Below are 24,645 nucleotides of genomic sequence, written 5' to 3' on the forward strand. Positions count from 1 at the left end.
ACGAAAAAAAATCCAATATACCTATTCTGTCATACTTGAAAAAACGGCTTGAAAATTTTTCTACGTAGACGTTAGAAGTTAGTTACATGAAAGTTAGTTAGTAGGTTGAGAAAAGGCGAAAAGGAAAAAAAAAAAAAAAAAAAAAAAACAAAAGATATAACAACCTTTTTCTTTCGTCGTATTCTCCTTCCTCTTCTTTTTCTTCAATCTCCTTTCTTCTTCTACTTTTTGTAATACCCAGGTCAGTTGGGAAGCTTTACCCCAGTACGTAATTTTGCGTACCGCAAATATTCAAGCTTCGAGAGACACTAATGAGAAAGTTCGAGTGAATTTTACATCCCAACCTTTTTCTTTCGTCGTATTTTCCTCCCTCTTCTTTTTCTTCAATCTCCTTTCTTCTTCTATTTTTTGTAATACCCAGGTCAGTTGGCAAGCTTTACCCCAGTACGTAATTTTGCGTACCGCAAATATTCAAGCTTCGAGAGACACTAATGAGAAAGTTCGAGTGAAATTTTACATCAAAGTACTCAACTAACAAAGTACAAACTCTTTTCAATAGGGATCCGAAAAGAGAAAATCCACACTCAAAGTTCTGACAAGCCCCTTGTAATCTCCCGTTTCTCACCCCTGCACGTACGAACCCACTTTCATTTCGTTCAGTCAAGAGGAAAAATCTGCGAAAATTATGAAGCTTTTTTTTCATTTTTCAACCCGTATGCACGTACGAACCCACTTTCATTTCGTTCAGTCAAGAGGAAAAATCTGCGAAAATTATGAAGCTTTTTTTTCATTTTTCAACCCGTATGGATTCTGAAAAAAAAAAAAATGTTTCCCCTGAAGTGAAATAGGTTTTAAATATGCTCGGATGTGAATTGTACTTTATTCAAGCTGGATGAAATAGAGCAACTAACGTTGGGGAATATTAGCATACCGCTGGAATTTAGATTGATATTTTCCTTTTAATCCCTCAAAACGATGCACGGGAATTTGATCGAAATGGTGCGTATTGCATACACAAATAGATACCAGGCACTCATACAAAGTGAAGCTGTAGCAAATACTGAGTTGTACTTTCTTGCCTGTTGGAATTTAGATTGATATTTTCCTTTTAATCCCTCAAAACGATGCACGGGAATTGGAATGAAATGGTGCGTATTGCATACACAAATAGATACCAGGCACTCATACAAAGTGAAGCTGTAGCAAATACTGAGTTGTACTTTCTTGCCTAGTTTGCCTACCGTTTCTCGTTTTTCGATTGCAAATATTTCAACGGGTTACTTTCTGGTGTTCTCGTGTTGACCCAGCACCTAAATGGGAAGTATTGTGTCTCTTCTCGCCCATCTGATGAGAGGCATACTACGGGATGGGCATGCTACGACACAGACCACAAGCGTCCAATGTAGCAGTTGTTTCATCGCTACGAAAAAAAAACGGGGGGGAAACACTCATCTTTAAAAAAAAAAAAAAAAAAAAAAAAAATTTTCCATGTAGGTACCTAGTTGATAATGAGATGGAAGATAAACTCTACGACTCTACTACCGACGTACCTCGAAAGCAGACATAATTTATTAAAGCTATGCTACTAATTTTAAAAGGCTTGTGTATTTGTGACCCAATGGGTTAAGTGTGACGTTATTCCGAACACAAACATTGGCTCCAAAGCCAATGAAATGACCAAAGAAAATTAAAAGAGTAGGTACTTTCAATAACTTAGTCTAATTTTACATCATAATTTTAAGCCGTCCATAGTCACTACCTTAAGCATCTGTGAACAACAATATGTGGTGGTTGGGTAAAAGACCTTCTTCAGGAGAATCCTGGCGCTTTAAATAAAACGTCAAATTAAATTCATTCCAAGGCAAGTAAAATCTAAACCCTTGACAAATGGAGTGTGCCTGAAGGCATGTGGTGTGTTCCAATCCACTCAACCCCAAATAAAGCGTAAATCAATAAAAACATATAGAGTGGGTTATAGGTACTCACCAGAGCTGCACTGGGGCAGAGCCTTCCCTAGCGGACACTGACAGCGATACTTGTTGACATCCGTGAGGACACAAATGCCACTGCCACACTCCAGCAGACAGCTGTCCTTCGCATTGTCCACACTCGACACCTCGGACACATTTGTGGACACAGATGACGTCACAAACTGCACGTAATCCCCTGTGCTGGTACTTAAACCGGTGGAAGTGTTGACTAACGCATCCAGCTTAGCGGAAAAGATGGTATCCTTCTGGTAGAGGATGTCCTCGCCCTCGTCCTGGGATATGTTGAGGGGGTCTTCCTTCAGGAGTCCGTCTGTGGTGATGTTCTCTACTGGAACAGGAAAGGGAAATTTATAAGAAGAGAAGTCCAGCAGAAGAAAGAAAAGAAGTACCTAATTTAATAAGTACCTATCTCGGTATATTTGACCAAAACAAATTACGAATATGTCTACATTGAACTAATGCCTATTTAACATAGACCTCAATATCCTCAACATTGAGTTAATTAAATTTACTAATTTATTTATGATCCAATGTTAGGTATGGGTAACATTTATTTTTCTACTAATCTACTTAGGTCCATTTGAGGTATAAAATTAATTTTAAGACACAGAGCTTTAGTGACCACGTTTCCCTAAATCCCTTTCTTCCTACACACTCTCTCTCTCTTCCTCTCTCTCTCTCTCCCTCCGTCTTTCCCTCCCTCTATTACTCTCTCTTTCTCTACCTCCCTCTCTCCCCTAATCTCTTGAGAATCCTCATTGCCAAGTTAAAATGTATTTACCGACAAAGTTGTATAGAATGTTAGCAGTTGTGTTACTTTTAATTTTTTTATATATTGGAAAAAGAGAAGTCTTTTCCTCCAGTACATTTAGCGAAAACTTTTTCTACAAACGTGGGAACTTGAGCATGTGAAGATTGTGATCTTCCTCTTTTTCTCTCTCTCTCTCTCTCTCTCTCTCTCTCCGTCTCTCTCTCTCTTCATCTTTCCCTCCCTCTATTTCTCTATCTCTCTCTCTCCCCTAATCTCTTGAGAATCCTTATTGCCAAGTTAAAATGTATTTACCGACAAAGTTGTATAGAATGTTAGCAGTTGTGTTACTTTTAATTTTTTATATATTGGAAAAAGTCTTTTCCTCCAGTACATTTAGCGAAAACTTTTTCTACAAACGTGGGAACTTGAGCATGTGAAGATTGTGAAGTGCAGAGTGTTTCAATGTCTCAACTATATCTTTCTTATTGATGGTAATCTCTATGTTCTTACTTTAATATCATTAAGTAGTACTTAATTCTTAGCTACGTGTAAAAGAGTGACAAGTGGCAACCAGTAGCTGCCTTGCTAGAGCAAAATATTCATAATAAATATTGAGAAGTTATGCCCGGGACCAAACTTCAAGTTCAAGACCAATAGAATACCAACAAGTAATCTCTATGTTCTTACTTTAATATCATTATAAGTAGTACTTAATTCTTAGCTACGTGTAAAAGAGTGACAAGTGGCAACCAGTAGCGGCCTTGCTAGAGCAAAATATTCATAATAAATATTGAGAAGTTATGCCCGGGACCAAACTTCAAGTTCAAGACCAATAGAATACCAACAAAAAGAAAAGAAGTACCTAGTTTAAAAGAAAATAAGTACCTATCTCGGTATATTTGCCCGAAACAAATTACGAATATGTCTACATTGAACTAATGCCTATTTAACATAGACCTCAATATCCTCAACGTTGAGTTAATTAAATTTACTAATTTATTTATGATCCAATGTTAGGTATGGGTAACATTTATTTTTATTTTTCTACCAATCTACTTAGGTCCATTTGAGGTATAAAATTAATTTTAAGACACAGAGCTTTAGTGACCACGTTTCCCTAAATCCCTTTCTTCCTACACTCTCTCTCGCTTCCTCTTTCTCTCCCTCTCTTCCTCTTTCTCTCTCTCTCTCTCTCTCTCTCTCTCTCTCTCTCCATCTTTCCCTCCCTCTATTTCTCTCTCTCTTTCTCTATCTCTCTCTCTCTCCCCTAATCTCTTGAGAATCCACATTGCCAAGTTAAAATGTATTTACCGACAAAGTTGTATAGAATGTTAGCAGTTGTGTTACTTTTAATTTTTTTATATATGTATTGGAAAAAGAGAAGTCTTTTCCTCCAGTACATTTAGCGAAAACTTTTTCTACAAACGTGGGAACTTGAGCATGTGAAGATTGTGAAGTGCAGAGTGTTTCAATGTCTCAACTATATCTTTCTTATTGATGGTAATCTCTATGTTCTTACTTTAATATCATTATAACTAGTACTTAATTCTTAGCTACGTGTAAAAGAGTGACAAGTGGCAACCAGTAGCGGCCTTGCTAGAGCAAAATATTCATAATAAATATTGAGAAGTTATGCCCGGGACCAAACTTCAAGTTCAAGACCAATAGAATACCAACAAAATAAAGACATCTGATGGGCTAGTATTGGTCCAATCCAAAGTTTGAAATCGATCAATTACATTACTTAGTACTTGGTTCATTAATAGATGATATAATCCTATACCTAAGGATTCCTTCACAAGCATAATAGACTTGGAGCTGAACTCTAATCGTCCAAAAAATCCTATACCTAAGGATTCCTTCACAAGCATAATAGACTTGGAGCTGAACTCTAATCGTCCAAAACTTTTGCGAAACAGCCAAAGATTGGTTCATTCATAGATGATATTAAGGAGCGCGGTAGCGCTCCGCCCCGCCAAGTCAAGAAAGTTTGACCGCGCTACTAGAGATATTATACGCAAAGTTTTTCTATTTAAGTTTATCTCAAAGAGTGACCCAGGGCATTATTTTCCGAACTCACCCGAACAGCTGTATCCATCTTCGTGGAGCACGAACCCCTCCTTACAGTCACACTCGAACATGCCATCTTTTGCGAAACAGCCAAAGTTTTTCTATTTAAGTTCATCTCAAAGAGTGACCCTGGGCATTATTTTCCGAACTCACCCGAACAGCTGTATCCATCTTCGTGGAGCACGAACCCCTCCTTACAGTCACACTCGAACATGCCATCATGTAGCTCATAGCACAGTTGATCACAGGGGCTCTCGTGACCACACTTTCCTGCAACACAAACAAAGGAACATTTCGATTAGATAGACGTGGTAGAACAGAATGGAATAGAATTTATCTCTCTTGTTTATACTGCAAGAATGAGACTGAAAGTCCCTTCTCCCCCCCTCTCTCTCTCTCTCTCTTCCAGCTCACACCTAATATATTATCAGCAATGCATGACCTTTCCACTTTTCAGTATCAGAATTTAATCCCCTCCAAATCTACCTTATTTATACTGCAAGAATGAGACTGAAAGTCCCTTCTCCCCCCTCTCTCTCTCTTCCTCCCTCCCCCTCTCTATTCCTCTTTCTCTCTCAGTCCCTTCCTCTTCTCTCGCTCTCTCTCTCTTCCAGCTCACACCTAATATATTATCAGCAATGCATGACCTTTCCACTTTTCAGTATCAGAATTTAATCCCCTCCAACTACCTTCTCTCTCCCCTCTCTCTCTCTCCCTCCTTCACTTTTTAGTATCAGAATTTAATCCCCTCCCCCCCTCTCTATCTCTCTCCCTCCTTCTCTCTTTCATTTCCCCTCTCCTTCGGGGGGTACAGAATACAAAGAGTGAAAATAAGCTAACTCATTAAATTTTTTCCCGTCTGCCTGCTGTTGCTGGTGAGAGGCAAAAAATCCCTCTCAGCAACGAGAATGGAAATTGTATAAATCACACACCATGGTGAAAAAATACCCCCTCCTCTATAGAAGTTCTCTTCTCTCCCTCCCACTTATATAATTTTTCCCTCCCCTCTATGAAAAATTCCCACCTTCCCTTTACTATAAGTTCTCCTCCCTCCTCCTTGTATGATTTTTCCCCCATCTATGAAAAAATCCTTTCTCCCTCTTGTAATTTTTCTCTCCCTCCTTCTCAATACTCCTCTAAGAGTAAAAGAGAATACATAGAATGAGAAAGAATCATAAGTATCCTTTATGACTAGTGAGGATGTATCCTCCTCTATAGAAGTTCTCTTCCCTCCCTCCCACTTATATAATTTTTCCCTCCCCTCTTTAAAAAATTCCCACCTTCCCTTTACTAGAAGTTCTCCTTCCTCCTCCTTGTATAATTTTTCCCCGTCTATAAAAAAATCCTTTTTCCCTCTTGTAATTTTTCTCTCCCTCCTTCTCAATACTCCTCTTAGAGTAAGAGAGAGATTGAGAATGAATGTATTCTAAGAAGTATCCTTTATGACTTGTGAAGATGTATCTTTGACTTTTAGCCTCTTCAGACGTGTATTACCTCCCTCTCTTTTTCTCAACAATCTAAGGCCTCTCACCCTTCTCCCCTCCTTTTTCTCTCTCTCTCTCTCTCTCTCTCTCTCTCTATCTATCTATCTCTGTTCTCTTTCCACTCATTAAATGAGGAAATAGGAAAAAGAGGAGAGAGAGAGAGAGAGAAATGAGAGGGGAAAAGTCGGAAACAGGTGTTGGTAGATATGTCACATCCACCAAAAAGGTTAACTCAGGCGTCTCCACTAATAAAATTAGAAACACTTAAAAATAGACCAATATGGTTTTCAATGGTCACTGTCTACAAAGTATGTGGATGGGTGTCCAACTGGGAAAGAATACCGTGAATGTTTTTTTTCCTCCACTAGTCCTGCTCAGCCTCATGAGGACAATAAACTCGGCTTAGAATGCTTATTATATCCCGACTAAAAAAAAGCAAAGGTCAGAAAGCCCCATAATTATGACTCCATCACTTGAATTTTTTTTTTTTTTTTTTTTTTTTGGGGTGAATACCACCTACCCTATAAACCTACCTACCTAGGTACTACTTACCCATATTTTTACTCCCACAACTTTTGTAAACATTGGAGAAATAAAGAAGTCTTAAGTAAACAAAAATCATCTCGAATTCTGATAATAATTGTTGTTTTGTTCTGACAAGACATGAATATTGTTTCGGTGGAAATTCTCAAATTCTCGAAGAAAGATTCGGAAAAAAATTCTGCAAATAATTTTATGCGCGAAGAAGTCGAACTTTAAAGCTTTTTTTCTGCTCCAATGCATATACCGGATGTTTCATTTGAAACATTATTTCGATATAACGATATAATGATAATCTAGTCCTGCATCTTCCTATTTGACACAAATATACCAGTACTCACAGTACAGAAATTTTACAGTTTTACGTCCACAACCCCAAAAGAATAATTTTTCTTAGGTAAACCACTCACTATCAGGTAGACCTGACAGGTACACCTGATCAGGTCCACCTGCCAGGTCTGGTACACCTGATCAAGTTCCTGGCAAGTGGATACCTCATAGTGTGTGACTGGCCTTAGGATCAGAAGAAAATCATAGCGCTTGTACCAAACTCCAAGAGGGGACGCCTGTTACCGAGTTCCCCAACCACATCCCACCCTGAATGTTAATGTAGGACTTATTAGAATAAAGTTAAAAAGAAAATGTACGAAAAAAGAGAACAGAAGTGGGTCTTCTTTTTTTTCTTCTTCGTCTTCTCTTCTTCTCCGTCTTCTTTTGACCGTCCTCTTCTTCTCCTTCTTCTTTTTCTCCACTTTTTTTCTTCTTCTCTTTCTTTTTATTTTTCTCCTTCAGAAACCTCATTCTTCCCCTTGCTCCTCGTTGTCTATCGTCTTCTTTTCCTCCTTCTTCGACTCCCATCCCTTCTTTTTACTTTCTATTATTCTTCTTCCTCTCCCAGTTTTTCTCTGAGCTCTCTCGTGCCCAACTTTCGATGGTTCAAGAGTGTGTTTTCTGTTTCGTCTATTGTTTACGTAGGTTACCTCAGGGTGTGTAGGGGATATGCAGTATGTCTCCAATGTTTACCTATACAATGCTGGTACCAATCGTTGTGTGCCTTTGACGGAATAGCACGGAATCGGACACGCCAAGTATCAGGCAGCTCTTTTTTATAGTCCCGAAAGCGAAGAGAGGACGAAGGCAGGAGAGAAGAAAGCCAGCCGTTCCGAGAACAAACCTTATCTGTTTAAGATAAAGTTCACCCCGGACGGAAATCGAACCCGCCACCTAGCGTTTACAAGGCGTGATACCTACCACTGCTACCTCGCGATGTTGCAAGAGTTTAGGCGTTCGATTCTCATTTCAACCTCATTTATTTTATGTTAGGAGAGTCTGAAAAGTTCGTTTAACGTTTACCCCCCGAAAAGCCCTTATATGGGGCTCTTTCCGGTACTTCTCTCCAATTTGGTTAGGTTTTCTAGCAGGTCCTCCATTAATTTATTGGTCTCCTGTTTATTATTTTGTAGATATTTCCCCCCTGATGTGTGTTCTTATTAGTTCATCCTAAATTTATGATCTCTGGGTTTTGCCATGTGGTGGGCATAGGGGTAGTCTCATCAGGAACTTCCTGCCCATCAATAAGACACCTAACTGACCTAAGCATAATAGATCCCATATGTTTAGGATCAATATTAGGTCATTCTATCCAAATGTAGGGTCATCTTTCTAAGTATTGAATAGAATACATAGAATAGAATATACCTTGTTTATCCTGCTCGAATGAGACTAAAAAGTCCCTTTACCCCAGCCCCAGCAGTCTAAACAAGGTCTCATGTATCTTATGGGTTAAATAACATGGTACATATATAACAAAACTAGCTGAATTCCGTCGCTTCGCTCCGGAACCCCGCTAGTTCATCCCGAGGCATGGCCAAGATTGTAGAAAAGGCATGGCCGAACTTGTAGAAAATAATAAAAATGCGGTCGCTCTGCGCGCTCCCTATTAGCTACATAGTTATCAAACTAAAAAAAAGTAATATAAACGAAACTCATGTTGGTCGAGAGCGGAACATTTCTCTCCCGCAGTCTCTGAGGGATTTTTTTTTTAAAGAAGTTTGACAGAGGGAACTGTAACTGCTATGGTCTTATCGTCCCGAAATCGAAGAGAGAAGGAAGACAGGATAGGAAAAAGCCAGCCGTTCCGAGAACGAACATTATCCCATCAGGATAAAATTTACTGTATGTAAGGGTAAAGGGTAGTCAAAATTCACCAATCAGTCATCAAAATTCATCAATTCAGACAGATCAAAAGATGACAAAATTCATCTCCGGATGTCAGACCGAAATGTCAAATATGTAAGTACTATGAAAATGACTTCTCAAACCCTACGGCACTAGATTTCAGCAAAACTACACAGAGAGAAGAAATCATTCAAAACTGTGCCACCTACTTCTTCAGAGCTCACAGCACTTTTTTTCACATTTAAATTTAATTTAAAACACGAGAACGCGAGGGAGGGATAAAGCAAGAGGAGAGGGAAAACTAAATTCCTAGAAAGAAAAAGAAGAAGAAGAAGAAGAAGAAAAAAGATAAGCAGGAGGAGGGGGAGAGGAAAGAAGAAGATGAAGAGAAACAAGAGAGAGAAGAAGGAGATGAAGAAAAGGAAGGAGAAGCAGAGGGGGACAAAATAGCGAGAGAAAGTAGAAGGAAGAGGAGGAGGATACGAAGCAGAAACGGAAGAAGAAGAAAAAGGAAAGAGAAAAGGAGGAAGAGGGAAAACCCAACGAGAGAAAGACGAAACAGAGGAAGGAGTAGGAGGAAGAAGAACAGGAAGAAGTAGAAAAACAGCGAGAGAAGTGAAGAATATGGGAACGTTGAAATGAATGAAAATAATAAGAGAGATACTTTAAGTTGATAAACTTCGCGGAAGAGAAGAGCGAGACATGAAAGAAAGGAAATTGGATTCGCTACTGGGAAGAATAAGAGGGAGAAGGACGGAAGACGGAAGGAGAAAGGGAGAGAAATATGAAAAACAAGGGAAATAGAGGGGGAGAGAGACAGGAGAAAAGTGGAGATTAAATAAGAAGATGAATGGGGGACACAGAGAGAAGTGGAGATTAAATAAGGAACAGATAAATGGAGGACAGGGAGAGGAGTGGAGATTAAATAGGGAAAACCAACGAGAGAAAGACGAAACAGAGGAAGGAGTAGGAGGAAGAAGAACAGGAAGAAGTAGAAAAACAGCGGTGTTTATGCCAATCCAAGAACAAATTCATCACAGCTTCTGTAACAGACAAGAAAAATAGATAGGAAACCTTATAGTAACTCACATAAACACCGGTGGAAAAAGGATTTAAATTGCCCTTAATTTGAAGAAACCATTTACTGATTAAAATCTGTGTGATAAAACATTACTCGTAAGTTAAAGCTAACGGCGATATGGACCAGTTCCTCATGGATTACTGAAGATAAGCAACATTGAGCATGGTTGGTGTCGGGATCGGTGATCATTCGGATAATCGTTTTCCGTTCCTCTATCCCGGCTTCACTCAAGCTGTGTCCCCGAATGGAGAGTAAAACGCCCGTTACTAAAGTTCTTGGCAATTATACAGTGACATTTTACTCTTGGAAAAACCCCACTTACTACAGAGATGACCAACCTCAGTAGTGTAGTGGTTAGCACGGTGGACTTTGAATCTGGAGTTTGGTATTCGAGTCCAAGTCATGTCATGAAAATTAGCGTAGTATATTGATCGGGGAACGACATTTTGTGACAAACATTTCTTCACAGTCAAAATTCCACTTACTACAGAGATGTTTGAAGAGGTTCGTCTGTTTCTTGTACCGCTGCTTGATATTCTTCTCATCCCTCAGTATCTGCTGATATTCCGGTATGAGCGTGTCACATCCAGCATCTAATGTTTGAATATCGAGCAGTGCAATCAGCAAGTCGTATTTCGCCTGTAGATCAATATGTTCTTGAAGTTTGGGATCGATCAGTTTTAACGTGGAAACGACTGTGCTTTCGTGGAACTCTGAAACATGTGAATGAATCTTCATCTCCTTCCCTTCCTCTTCCCAACTCTCCTTACTTATATTCCCCCTCTTTCTCCCCCTTCCCCTTTGCTTCTCTCCCTCCTTACTTATGATTTCATTTCAGACTCTCTCCTTCTTTACGTTTCTGCTCCTTTTCTTTTCTTTCCCTAGCTCTGCTTAGTTATAGTTTCTCTCTCCTTCATTTCCCTTCCACATTCTTCCCTCCATCTCTCCCTATTTCTCTTTCCAATCTCTCTCTCTCACCCTCCCTTACCTCGCTCTCTCTCCCTCTCCCTTCTTTTCCCTTTCTCCCAGTATTTTGCCCCTCAATGAGAATTCTGGTAGCCGGAAATGACCTGTGAATGGCGCTGAATATGCACCAAACCATTTCCTACTCGTCCTGTCGACTCGGCGAAATTTCCCGTGCGTTTTATCGGAAGTATTTATATTGCATGTCAATCATCAATGTATGTGTTACGGAATAATCCCGTAGGCCGGGAAATCCTAGGAAATCCCTCTACTTTTAATGTTATAGAAGGGAGACATAACGTAGGTTTTGCTGGGAAATCCCTGTACTGTTACCGGGAAATGTTATAGACGGGAGACATATTTTTCCTTTTATATTCTAGTTTTTACCGGGAAATCCAATAAGCCCGGAGAATGGGAAATCCTAGGATATCCCTGTACCTACTATTGCCGGGAAATGTAACATATTCTCCCTTCTCTAATCTAAGTTTTACCGGGAAATCCTAGCCCGCCCTCCGGGCGTATCCTGTCGAACATATTGTCGAAGGATTTTGAGTTTTTGCCTCGTCGGCCCGGATAGGCGATCGACTCTAGATGGCTAGGGAAGACCCGAACAAAGCGAAACACAACTGGTGACCTAAAACTATGATTATGCTTAAGGTCAACCATTCACTATCAGGTGTCAGGTAGACTTGACAGGCGGACCTGTCAGGTCTAAATGATAGTGACTGGCTGGCCTTACTTACAAGGGAGGAGGAGATGTTGACCCAGCCGATTTCCAACCCAGAATGTCTTTTCAATGCTCTGGTACACATGCTCAAAACTGTTTATATGGCGATCACTCCCCTTCTAGGTGAAAGGATAAGGGGTTTAAAACCGTTTGGACGCCCAGAAACACTGGACTCCTTCCAGGTACTAAGTGTTTGTAGTGGTTAGCGTGGCGCGGATCTGGAGGTTGGTGGTTCGAGTCCAAGACATAAAATGTAGCGTACTGCATTAAACAGGGAACGACATTTGTGACAAGCATTTATGCTAAACACAATTACCAAGTGTTAGTACATTTATTTAGAGATAATTTTGACAGTAAAAATAGAGTAGATACTGGATACATACCTTGAAAGGCGGCTTCACCCCCTTTCCTTCTCCTTCCCTTCCTAGCTCTCCTTACTTATATTCCCCCTCTTTCTCCCCCTTCCCCTTTCCTTCTATCCCTCCTTACTTATGATTTCATTTCACTCTCTCCTTCTTTACGTTTCTGCTCCTTTTCTTTCCCCAGCTCTGCTTAGTTATAGTTTCTCTCTCCATCATTTCCCTTCCACATTCTTCCCTCCATCTTTCCCTATTTCTCTTTCCAATCTCTCTCTCTCTTATTTCCCCTTTTCGCCCCTCAATGAAAATTCTGGTAGCCGGAAATGACCTGTGAATGGCGCTGAATATGCACCAAACCATTTCCTACTCGTCCTGTCGACTCGGCGAAATTTCCCGTGCGTTTTATCGGAAGTATTTATATTGCATGTCAATCAGCAATGTATGTGTTACAGGATAATCCCGGAGAGCGGACAATCCTAGGAAATCCCACTACTTTTAATGTTATAGAAGGGAGACATAACGTAGGTTTTGCTGGGAAATCCTAGGAAATCCCTGTACTGTTACGGGGAAATGTTATAGACGGGAGACATATTTTCCCTTTTATGTTCTAGTTTTTACCGGGAAATCCAACAAGCCCGGAGACCGGGAGATCCTAGTATATCCCAGTACTGTTACCGGGAAATGTTATAGACAGGAGACATATTTTCCCTTCTATATTCTAGTTTTTACCGGGAAATCCAATAAGCCCGGAGAATCGGAAATCCTAGGATATCCCTGTGCCTACTATTGCCGGGAAATGTAACATATTCTCCCTTCTCTAATCTAAGTTTTACCGGGAAATCCTAGCCCGCCCTCCGGGCGTATCCTGTCGAACATATTGTCGAAGGATTTTGAGTTTTTGCCGCGTCGGCCCGGATAGGCGATCGACTCTGGATGGCTGGGGAAGACAAGCGAAACACAACTGGTGACCTAAAACTATGATTATGCTTAAGGTCAACCATTCACTATCAGGTGTCAGGTAGACTTGACAGGCGGACCTGTCAGGTCTAAATGATAGTGACTGGCTGGCCTTACTTACAAGGGAGGAGGAGATGTTGACCCAGCCGATTTCCAACCCAGAATGTCTTTTCAATGCCCTGGTACACATGCTCAAAACTGTTTATATGGCCATCACGGCCCCTTCTAGGTGAAAGGATAAGGGGTTTAAAACCCTTTGGACGCCCAGAAACACTGGACTCCTTCCAGGTACTAAGTGTTTGTAGTGGTTAGCGCGGCGCGGATCTGGAGGATGGTGGTTCGAGTCCAAGACATAAAATGTAGCATACTGCATTAAACAGGGAACGACATTTGTGACAAGCATTTATGCTAAACACAATTAGTGTTAGTACATTTATTTAGAGATAATTTTGACAGTAAAAATAGAGTAGATACTGGATACATACCTTGAAAGGCGGCTTCAAACTGTGCCTTCTCGAGGACATCATTGGAGGTGGTGCAGAATATATACACGTGAATATTACACAGGACTAGGAGCACACCGTAGTAACCCACTCTGCTCATTTTATACACCGCGATCACTGGAGAGAAACCAAAACGGGAATTTAGACACTGCACACGGACGAAAAATATTACGTAGAATAAACTATGGAACGAGAAAAATAAGAAAACCAATGGGACATCAATTAATTATCTAATTTCCAAGTCTACAGTCTCATGTTGAAATGCACTTTCAGCTTCCGCGCAAGCGGAGATGTTTGAAACACAAAGAAAATAATAATGGTGCTTAGTTATGCTGCTTGAATAAGACTACAGAGACTCTTTACCCAAGCCGTAGGCTACGGCTAATACTAGAGTCAAGTTTTCAAACAATGCTGATCATAAAATTAAATACCTTAGCTGGGATTGAACCCTAGCCCTCCTGATTACGAGACGAGCGTGTTGACCACAACACCATCGAAAAATGTGCCAACATACATTTCATTCTTCTCATCCCTCAGTATTTGCTGATATTCCGGTATGAGCGTGTCACATCCAGCATCTAATGTTTGAATATCGAGCAGTGCAATCAGCAAGTCGTATTTCGCTTGCAAAACCCGCAACTTCTCAACTGTAAGTCAGAGAGTGCTCAAAGTAGCACCATTCGATTCGGCGTGAAAAATCACATTGATTAGAATATTCACATCCGAATGACCAAATGTTTTTGATGTCGGGGTTAAGCAACAATGACTTTGGTTAATATCAGGATGGGTGACTATCCGATTTTTACCAATAGAAAAATTCCGTTGGTCCTCATTTTTTCTGCTCTATGACTTTGAAACATCACCCAAGTAAGCGCAACTGATCTATTGTCAAGAGAGTGAAAGTTCAAAGGTCAAAGAACTGAATGACGTTATCCAAGGAGTAATTAGAATTCAGAATAGATTCTAGCTGAGGCAGTTTGCCTTTCACATTCACGCCTTTATGTTTATGCCAATCCAAGTATAAATTCATCACAGCTTCTGTAACAAACAAGCATTTTGAAATGGTAACCTTACACTCCGCACTAAGGTCTAAGACAGTAGTACCCAACCTTTTCTCCACCGATTTTAATACCTTATATGAGGGAAAGGCTAAAGTTCGCAAAGGGTAATATCAACTCCTTGAAAACGGTGCGGTAATACAATTGCCAATCTGCTAATTCACCCTTTTTACTTTCTGTTACATTATGTACCTATAGAGAACTTATACCTACAATAGAATGGAAAATTGAAGATTATTTGAATCGGTCCAAATTAGGAAATGGGTGAAAATGTCTGTTGGTGTTGTTGTTTTCCCCCCACCGCACCGCACAGCTGTAAGAAATCACTTACTACAAAGATGTTTGAAAAGGTTCGTCTGTTTCTTGTACTGCTGCTTGATATTCTTCTCATCCCTCAGTATCTGCTGATACTGGAGCAGTTGCAAATGGGTAAAAATTATAAATAAATGGTCGATTCCTATGTAAAAAGTTGGGAAAAATCCAATCAAAAGGTTAAAAAAGGAAAGAATGCCCCAAAAACGTAGACGCTTTAAAAAGGCAATCTCTCCCACATAACAGAACTTTTCGAATGTCCAAGTCAGCCAACTGATCTTGACCCAACATCCCTCTGGACCAATCCTGTGGAAGCTGCTAGATTTCTTTGTCTGAACATGGAGTAGCCGCCAACAACCTAACAGAACATTATTTCTTACCGTTTATATGGATACATATAAACCGTAAGAAATAATGTTAATACATATGATCTCTAATATAAACCTAACCAATAATAACCTAACAGAACACAATCTCACCTGAATAAGTAGTGACGAGAACCTCATCGAACCCAGGACTTCCCACTACGCCAGCCTGTAGGGACGTTATACTCTCGTTACAATTATAACTGAACCGCAGCACAGGCATCATCTGATCTTCATCTCGAGTAAGGAGAGCGTAGATTTCAATACTGCCATCATCCCGGCCTAGGATTAGGTCTAGGCTATCGTTAGCGCTCATGTCGTAACAGTAGAGGCAGGTGATGGAGGAGGTAGACTTGCCCGGGGAGAGGGTCCATTTGATAGAGAAATCCGTACTAGAGGAACAATTATCGACATTTAAAAATTAAATAATAATAGTAATAATAATCTTAACCACCTTTCTTGTTTAGGCAGATCGGATACGCTACAGAAACAAATATCGACATTTAAAAATTAAATAATAATAGTAATAATAATCTTAACCACCTTTCTTGTTTAGGCAGATCGGATACGTCCATTGTGCGCCGGAACACCACATGACACAAATCACCTCTTTAATTGCCCGGCTAAACCAACCACCCTTACCCCGATAGACCCCTGGGAGAACCCAATGCAAGCTACCGCCTTTCTTGATCTCATTCCAACCTGGAACCTGTTGGAGATGTTGACTGATCTGCTGTCACTGCTACTACAACAACTTATTAGTCAAAGTCCCTTTTGGGCATTCACTTTGGGACAAAGTAAGGATTTTCCCCCTTAACCCTCAACATGGTAAAAAAAAAGCTGAAAACTATATCAGCTAAAGATAATTAACTTATACGTATGAGAAATCGATCGAACAATTACACGTATTTATCAGCAAAATTTACTTTAGTTCGATCTGTTTCGTCAGCTCTCTTTATCAGCGCAGAATTCGGTTTAAAAGTATGAGAAGAGAGACTCACGCTGTTGTATATCAAACTTGGATTTCTTCTTGGTGGCGCTCCTAGTGATGAAATCCTGAAGAATAGACACGGAACTGACGCTATCTGACGTCACACTGATGAAACCTTTGCTGGAAATACAGAAATAAAACAATGTCTGGTGACTTACTGACTTTTGTCAGTAATTTGCTATGGAGAATATAGAATTTCGGACCCGTAACCAAGGAATGCAATTCCGTCGCTTGAGTCAGTTGGGTCTTTAGTTCAAATAGTAAATGGACCCCTAGGTATGCCCCAAATTAGAAAGCAAACCTTAAATGAGCAGGTAAAAATGTGCCTGTCAGTATTTCATAAAATGTCTCGAATTTAGCTAAGCAAGTAATCATTTTAGCCAACCTTTAGTTCAAATAGCTTGGAGGTTAGCGCACCTGCCTTGTCAGCGCCCGGGGCGGACTTTAACCTAAACAGATAAGGTTCGTTCTCGGAACGGCTATCCTGTACTTCTTCTCTCGTCGATTTTGGGGCGATAATGCGTCACCAGTCACAGTTTCCTCTACCAAATCTCTTGAAAAATCATCTTCATCAGTAAACATCAAATCCTACCTGTACTATAGAACTTATAGAATCCTACCTGTACTGGACTTGTAGAATTGTTGACAGGAGAACGGACTCGAACCTGTAGGTCACCAAATCAGTGGCGGGTGGTTTATCCGGAATATTGAGCAGACACTTCTCCACCCAGGAGTGAATTTCATACACGCTGAAGTCGCCACGGATATTAACCACGTTGTAGCTCCTATGAATTATGATAATAAAATGATTGTAATTATTGAGTAGGGCCCAAAGTCTGCCATCATCGTCAAGCACAAGAACCGAAGATAACAGACCAAAGGCAAAGATAGGACGGCCAGAGGTCACAACTCATGCCATCGAACTCTAGGAGAGATAGTGGAAGCAACGATGGGATGAGTTGGAATCTAAGACGTCACAGCTAAACCTCGTGATCACTCTCCCTCGACCGATAAGACCGACTCTGCTAGGATAAAATAAATAAGAAAGAAACCAGTCATAACTCATGCCATCGAACTCTAGGAGAGATAGTGGAAGCAACGATGGGATGATTTGGAACCTAAGACGTCACAGCTAAACCTCGTGATCACTCTCCCTCGACCGATAAGACCGACTCTGCTAGGATAAAATAAATAAGAAAGAAACCAAGCTAGCATGGTCAATCGTCCAGGGAAGAGTCCATTCTCTACGCGCTCTTAGATCTTCGAGAAGTTATTTAGTGTTGACACATTTTCATTTATTTATTATAGGAAGAAAGTAAAAACAGAATTTACTTGGACTCATCCAGAACTCTATGTGTCCGCACATGCAAGCAAAGAGGCCTCAGTTCATACTTGACCAGTTGACAGCCCTTGGGTCAAGGGTGTATCATGCCCACGATTAATTCACCGGGTATGGAATTGATATTCAAAGGTGACTTGGAAAAGTTCATACTGGATAAATATTCACGCAACTTCAAACTTCAGAAAATTATAGAAAGAAAGTAAAAACAGAACTTACTTGGACTCATCCAGAACTCTATGTGTCCGCACATGCAAGCAAAGAGGCCTCAGTTCATACTTGACCAGTTGACAGCCCTTGGGTTGTGTATGCGGCGTTATGAATGCTTGTAGTGTGCCGCATGTACCTTCATCCGAGCGGAATTTGAACTCTAGCCGTGTGGTGTTGGCTTGACATCTGAGAACAGAAGTGTAGGATAGAAGGAAAATAGGATAGAATTGATAGAATACACCTTGTATTTGCCTAACATCTGAGGACAGAAGGATAGGTGCTTTAATTTGTGCGAAGTGCTTTAAAGTAAAGGTGCTTTAATTCGAAGGTAGTACTTTAAAGTAAAGGTGCTTTAATGATTTGTTCTTTGTACGGAAAAGGTCCGTTCACACTTGTCGTGAGTTTCATCCGATTTTTTCCGAATGTCCTTTAGGCAATGTAATTTAAATGAGAGTATTCCCACTACACTAGTGTCCATTACAATGTTGTCAACTTACCTATAGGTAGCCAATACAGCGTTGCCACTAGCAGGATCACACTCACTCAGGCTAAGGACAGCTGTGTTCTTGTCTACATCTAGCAACTCTATATTGACATCAGATTGTACTAGTACATTATCAATGGGCACGTCTACTTCCATACTGAGTAGATAGGCTTTGTCCTCGACATCTATAATGAGCTGAAATCAGTGGATGAAATGGAAGGTTAAATATTGAGGAAGTTTAAATATGCATTTGGAAGCTTAAAAATATGTATTTGCACGCTTAAAATATGCATTTTGAAATATTGGACAAAGTCTTACGCTAACTGTCTAAAAGCGAAAAAAAGAAGCACTTATTGAAAGAACGAAGTGAATTAAAGTTTTTATTCGAAGATTATTCAATCAATTTCTTCCATGATATGATAACTCTCGAATAGTCAGCTTCAGAGACCCCAAAGGAACCTTCTTCTGGAAGAGGTCTAGAGTTCATTGAACTGATTTTTTATTTTAATTTTATATTCCATCTTGAAAAAATTTCCTTGTTTTAAGTGGATGTTTGCTTATTTCACCGTTTAACCAAGAGTCGAACCAAGGACCTCGGCTCACCTTATCATTAATATTGAGCGAGGGCAGAGTGGAAAGTCCGGCAGAGTCTTCCTGAGTGAGTTGTTCATATTGTTGCCTTTCTTTTGCCACTGCCAGCTCTAGACTGTCTATCTCCATTCTGAAAGAAACATAACACCGGATCCATTTGACATTTCATGTAGGACTAGAAAAGTGCAAAGAGTGGGTTATAAAAAAGAATTAGGTACTCTTTTTAGTGGAATACTCAGTCAATGAGTCAAATCCGAACTCCCCATGCTTATAGAATTATTTTTTAGAACTCACTTTAGCTATGTACATACATATGTATCTCTGTGTAAGACTGTTACAACATTAACTACCTGACTAGTCAGTATTGTAAACACAGGTTGGAGATTCCAGTGAAATTTAATAACATGAAATGGTCTCTGTATTTCTGGGTCTTCATGTCGGTCTTCGGACGTAAAAAAGGTACAAAACTGTATTATTTGACTCACTATTTGACATTTTATGTAGGACTAGAAATGTATAAAGAGTGGGTTATAAAAAAGAATTAGGTACTCTTTTTAGTGGAATACTCAGTCAATGAGTCAAATCCGAACTCCCCATGCTTATAGACTATTATAACCTGCATTGTTGGGAATTACATTTGACAGAAGTATCATATCAACTAAAGAACTTTCGAGACCTTGGCATCTCCAATAGTTGATATCTTGGAAATTGGCGTCTCCACTAACACCCAGTTCTTACTTGTAAATATTTGAGAAAAGTATATGTACATATGTATCTCTGTGTAAGGCGTGTTACAACATTAACTACCTGACTAGTCAGTATTGTAAACACAGGTTGGAATCCAGTGAAATTTAATAACATGAAATTTAATGGTCTCTGTATTTCTGGGTCTTCATGTCGGTCTTCGGACGTAAAAAAGGTACAAAACTGTATTATTTGACTCACTTGAGTTTGGAAATCCTGATCTTATCGTCTGTGGCAGGACTAATGTTGGCATTCAGTTCTGTGCTTTGCTTATCAATAGACTCCGTAGTTAAACCAAACAGCCAACCTGGAACATCACCAAGATATTGTTCATAAAATGTTACCTTTATCCTTAGTAGTTCGTATTATTACAGATTTATTAAAACTTGTTCGTATCTTAGGATCTAGGATGCGCTCTTGAAAGAACTTTACAACTATAATAGTTATGTCAGGTTTTTAAAGACTTTTTCTCCTGTAATATTACGTCACATTTGCGAACAGCCAACCTGGAACATCACCAAGATATTGTTCATAAAATGTTACCTTTATCCTTAGTAGTTCGTATTAATATAGAATTATTAAAACTTGTTCGCCTCTTAACATCTAGGCTGCGCTCTTGAAAGAACTTTACAACTATAATAGTTATGTCAGGTTTTTAAAGACTTTTTCTCCTGTAATATTACGTCACATTTGCGAATAGCCAACCTGGAACATCACCAAGATATTGTTCATAAAATGTTACCTTTATCCTTAGTAGTTCGTATTATTATAGATTTATTAAAACTTGTTCGTATCTTAGGATCTAGGCTACGTTCTTGAAAAAATTTTACAACGATAATAGGTATGTCAGGTTTTTAAAGACTTTTTCTTCTCTAATATTTCGTCACATTTGAGAAGTAAGGCTTTTCAAAAGGTTCAAAAAGGTAAGAATGCCCCAAAAACGTAGACGCTTTAAAAAGGCAATCTCTCCCACTTAACAGAACTTTTCGAATGCCCAAGTCAGTCAACTGATCCTGACCCAGCATCCCTCTGGACCAATCCTGTGGAAGCTGCTAGATTTCTTGGTCTGAGCATGGAGTAGCCGCCAACAACCTAACAGAACTTTATTTCTTACCGTTTATATGATTATGGATACATATAAACGGTAAGAAATGATGTTAATACATAGGATGTCTAATATAAAACCTAACCAATAATAACCTAACAGAACACAATCTCACCTGAATAAGTAGTGACGAGAACCTCATCGAACCCAGGACTTCCCACTACGCCAGCCTGTAGGGACGTTATACTCTCGTTACAATTATAACTGAACCGCAGCACAGGCATCATCTGATCTTCATCTCGAGTAAGGAGAGCGTAGATTTCAATACTGCCTAGGCATCATCTGGTCTTCATCACGAGTGAGGAGAGCGTAGATTTCAATACTGCCATCATCCCGGCCTAGGATTAGGTCTAGGCTATCGTTAGCGCTCATGTCGTAACAGTAGAGGCAGGTGATGGAGGAGGTAGACTTGCCCGGGGAGAGGGTCCATTTGATAGAGAAATCCGTGCTAGAGGAACAATTATCGACATTTAAAAATTAAATAATAATAGTCTTAACCACCTTTCTTGTTTAGGCAGATCGGATACGAAACTTTTACAACTTCAACTCATAGAATAAAACTTTCCTAGCAGGTTGCCCGTACTTCGCCAAGGAATATGGATCACAACTCGAGATCGGTTTTGATTTCGGCAAAATCACCTGTTATTTCACCACATCTAGAATTCTAGAACATCTTAGGAATGTTCCTACCAAATTTCAGCTTTTCAGTGTTGAGGTTCTGGAGATTGAGCGATCAGTGTGTGAATGATTGAATGGATCTCTCTCTTAAATCTTCTTTTACTGCACCTTATCCCTATCTTATTTGGGCTCTTGCTTTTATAAACATAATAGTAAAGAAAAATAATTTAGTAGGTAGTAAACATCAGATAAGATAAAAGTTGAACACCCTGTTTTGTGAGATGAGTGTTTCACCGCCGTATATTTCGGAGCAATGAAACAACTGCTACATTAGACGCATGTGGTCTGTGTCGTAGCATGCCCATCCCGTATAAAAAGACCATTTTACTTACTGAGATATCTGATACAGGGTGACATCCCCATGCATGCTACCAACAAGCAGCAAATCCCCAGTTACGCCGCCATCATTGTTGAACAAATGTAAACACGTAGGTACGCCACCAAGCGGAATAGTCTGAGTAACTTCGGACCTTCTCAGAACTTTCAGCGTTTTGTCTTGGCACGCTACGATAGGAATGAGGAACATCAGCTGAAAAGTGATCCAGAAATGCCAATTGGTAAATATTTAAGCTGAAAATGAATCCAGAAATACTTATCAGTAAATAATTAAACCTGAAATCAATCAGTAAATTCAACTGAACATTAATCCAATAATAAAGGAAGGACGGGCTAATAAATGTATTTAAAAAAGTAAAATTGAAATACGCCAGCGGGAATAGCACGTTGAAGGTCGAGGCTGAGTGATTTCAATGTAAGTAGGCAGGTAGCTTGTAGTCGAATGATGGGCAAAACTCCCATTACTAAAGACCTTACCAGTTATAGAGTGCATTCATAAAGTCCCCCCCCCACCTTAATTTTTGAACCGATGAATTTAGAAACCTGAAATTTTGTATATGAGCCTATCTTTAACTCTAGTTTCTTACAGGCTATGTAAAAATTCAAGGACTTTTTCAGGGCCGGCCCCTGGGGAGCCAACTTTAAAATTCAGGTTTCTAAATTCATCGGTTCAAAAATTAGGGTGGGGGGGGGGACTTTATGAATGCATTGTATGATTTGTATGTACGAGATCGACTTGTATTCTTAGATCGACAAATCCATTGTACACATACCTTGAGTGAGTTAAGTGCGATGATTCCAGTGATGACGTCCGGACACACATAACTACTTCCATCCTTACAGTCGTGGAAATGAGTAAGCACATGATCTCCTGCTATCAATAGGTCACTCCCACTTACATGCCTGAGGAAGTAAGGAAGCATTGGGGTTTGTTAGAATTTAACTTGGTGTGGCCCAGCTTTTGGACCTTCATGGCCTGTATAACCGGATTATAAGTTGACCTCCCTGAAATAAAGACCTGAGGAAGTAAGGAAGCATTGGGGTTTGTTAGAATTTAACTTGGTGTGCCTCAGCTTTTGGACCTTCATGGCCTGTATAACCGGATTAAAGGTTGGCCTCCCCGAAATAAAGTGGGTTTTGGCAATCCAATCGATTGTCATTTAATTAAGGGACTGACCTGATGCTCAAATCGAACCTTATTTAATCCTCTTAGAAGGTTCTATAGTATTCGGAAGGTTCTATATTTATTGTAAAGCCTATGTATACCCTTAAAAATAGTATTCACCACCGGTATTCAAACCCACGCCCTCCAGCTTACCAAACGAGCGATTTGACCAATACGCTAAAGAGACAAGTACTTATTTCATAGCATTTGATGCTCAAATCGAACTTTATTAAAGAGATATCCTCTTAGAAGGTTCTATATTTATTGTAAAGCCTATATGTATAGCCTTAAAAATAGTACCTATTCACTACCGCAGTTGGTATTCAAACCCACGCCCTCCAGCTTACCAAACGAGCGATTTGACCAATACGCTAAAGAGACAAGTACTTATTTCATAGCATTTGAACTCACATGAACTTGATGGGATCGGTAGAACATGTATCAAAATTGAGAAACATTTTGCCTCTAGACAAGTACTTATTTCATAGCATTTGAACTCACATGAACTTGATGGGATCGGTAGAACATGTATCAAAATTGAGAAACATTTTGCCTTTCTTGGTAAATCCGCGGACTTCACTTTTGGAGGCCACGAAGATTTTGTCCTGAATTGTTTCTGTAAAAAATGATTAGAATTGGGAAATGAGATAATTCTGGTTCGAGTTAACTTTGATGGGGCTTTTATATTAATTTGTCATTGACTCACTCGTCACTAAAAACTTTAGTTGCTGTAGAGTCAAGTTGGTTCGAGTTAACTTTGATGGGGCTTTTATATTAATTTGTCATTGACTCACTCGTCACTAAAAACTTTAGTTGCTGTAGAGTCAAGTGACTTTAAACACTGGCTGCCAATGGCATTATTCGGCATTTTAAAAGATAAGTGGGTACAACTGGCCTCAGTCTTCAAACACTGGCTGCCAATGGCATTATTCGGCATTTTAAAAGATGAGTGGGTACAACTGGCCTCAGTCTTGATTGGGTTAGGTGTTTGTCCAAATTATAACCTGATTTGGTTAAATCACCAGTTCTTACTTCAAACTTTGCACCGTCTGCTTCGCGTGCAGCAAAAAATTGACAAACAAAAGGAGTTTTCTTTTTTGACGAGTAGGTATTGAGATTACTAAGTCCTTCTTAGAATAGATCTCTAGTGATATAACTTACCCAAAGCGCCGCCCAGAGTAATACAGGTGATTGTTTTACATGGCATGGACCGGAAGATGTTGACTACTTCTCCTTTCTTGATACTGAACACTTGCAGCAGTCCATCCAAATCTCCAACCACGATGTAGTCAATGTACTCGTCTGAGCTGCTATCATTATCATCTTCATTCATGACCATGATTCACTTTGGACTGATTGAGTAGTTACTGGTAATAAAATTAACAAATAATATATTTGTTTGTTTGTTTGTTACGTTTAACGAGCTATTTAATTACTTGATTTTGAGCTCAAAATAAAGGTTCAGAGATTATGCTTGTCTATTTGCTTAATATTTTAGTTTAGATTTGAGATAGTTTGTTTTTGGCACTGGCACTTAACAAATAATATAAGTAAAAAAAAAAAAAAAAAAAATGACCTTGCAAGTTGTCAGCCTACTGGAGTTCTGACCTTGCAAATGGTCAGACTACTGGAGTTCTGACCTTGCAAGTTGTCAACCTACTGG

At 39.6% G+C, this 24,645-nt stretch overlaps 2 protein-coding genes across 2 annotated transcripts; both read right to left on the bottom strand.

Annotated features, from left to right (window-relative positions):
• Window positions 1–1,940: 1,940 nt before the first annotated feature.
• On the bottom strand, window positions 1,941–15,914 carry LOC113468654. The gene is made up of 6 exons (XM_026825737.1): window positions 15,883–15,914; window positions 15,509–15,731; window positions 14,994–15,072; window positions 13,587–13,721; window positions 4,966–5,082; window positions 1,941–2,319 (listed from the first exon to the last, which is right to left on the bottom strand). The coding sequence occupies exons 1-6, from the start codon at window positions 15,912–15,914 to the stop codon at window positions 1,973–1,975; spliced, it is 933 nt and encodes a 310-aa protein (XP_026681538.1). The 3' UTR covers window positions 1,941–1,972.
• Window positions 10,675–24,260, bottom strand: LOC103512178 (Bardet-Biedl syndrome 7 protein homolog). The gene is made up of 13 exons (XM_026825741.1): window positions 24,144–24,260; window positions 23,484–23,598; window positions 22,591–22,720; window positions 21,814–22,010; window positions 21,130–21,251; window positions 20,919–21,074; window positions 19,900–20,005; window positions 18,967–19,084; window positions 18,377–18,558; window positions 17,889–18,065; window positions 16,951–17,115; window positions 16,341–16,445; window positions 10,675–10,808 (listed from the first exon to the last, which is right to left on the bottom strand). The coding sequence occupies exons 1-12, from the start codon at window positions 24,187–24,189 to the stop codon at window positions 16,421–16,423; spliced, it is 1,539 nt and encodes a 512-aa protein (XP_026681542.1). The 5' UTR covers window positions 24,190–24,260; the 3' UTR covers window positions 10,675–10,808; window positions 16,341–16,420.
• Window positions 24,261–24,645: the final 385 nt, after the last annotated feature.

The sequence above is a fragment of the Diaphorina citri genome, unplaced genomic scaffold (assembly GCF_000475195.1).
Source record: "Diaphorina citri unplaced genomic scaffold, Diaci psyllid genome assembly version 1.1 scaffold805, whole genome shotgun sequence".
NCBI classification, from domain to species: domain Eukaryota; kingdom Metazoa; phylum Arthropoda; class Insecta; order Hemiptera; family Psyllidae; genus Diaphorina; species Diaphorina citri.

Coding starts and splice junctions, on each gene's coding strand:
- LOC103512178 (XM_026825741.1), bottom strand. CDS start 24,189: ATGCCATGTAAAACAATCACCTGTATTACTCTGGGCGGCGCTTTGG. Junction 21,252..21,813: donor ACCCTGTATCAGATATCTCA/GTAAGTAAAATG, acceptor TTGTTCCTCTAG/CACGGATTTCTCTATCAAAT. Junction 18,066..18,376: donor GCTGTATTGGCTACCTATAG/GTAAGTTGACAA, acceptor TTCTGTTCTCAG/ATGTCAAGCCAACACCACAC.
- LOC113468654 (XM_026825737.1), bottom strand. CDS start 15,914: ATGGACGTATCCGATCTGCCTAAACAAGAAAG. Junction 15,732..15,882: donor GATCTGCCTAAACAAGAAAG/GTGGTTAAGATT, acceptor TTGTTCCTCTAG/TACGGATTTCTCTATCAAAT. Junction 13,722..14,993: donor CCTTTTCAAACATCTTTGTA/GTAAGTGATTTC, acceptor GTTTCTCTCCAG/TGATCGCGGTGTATAAAATG.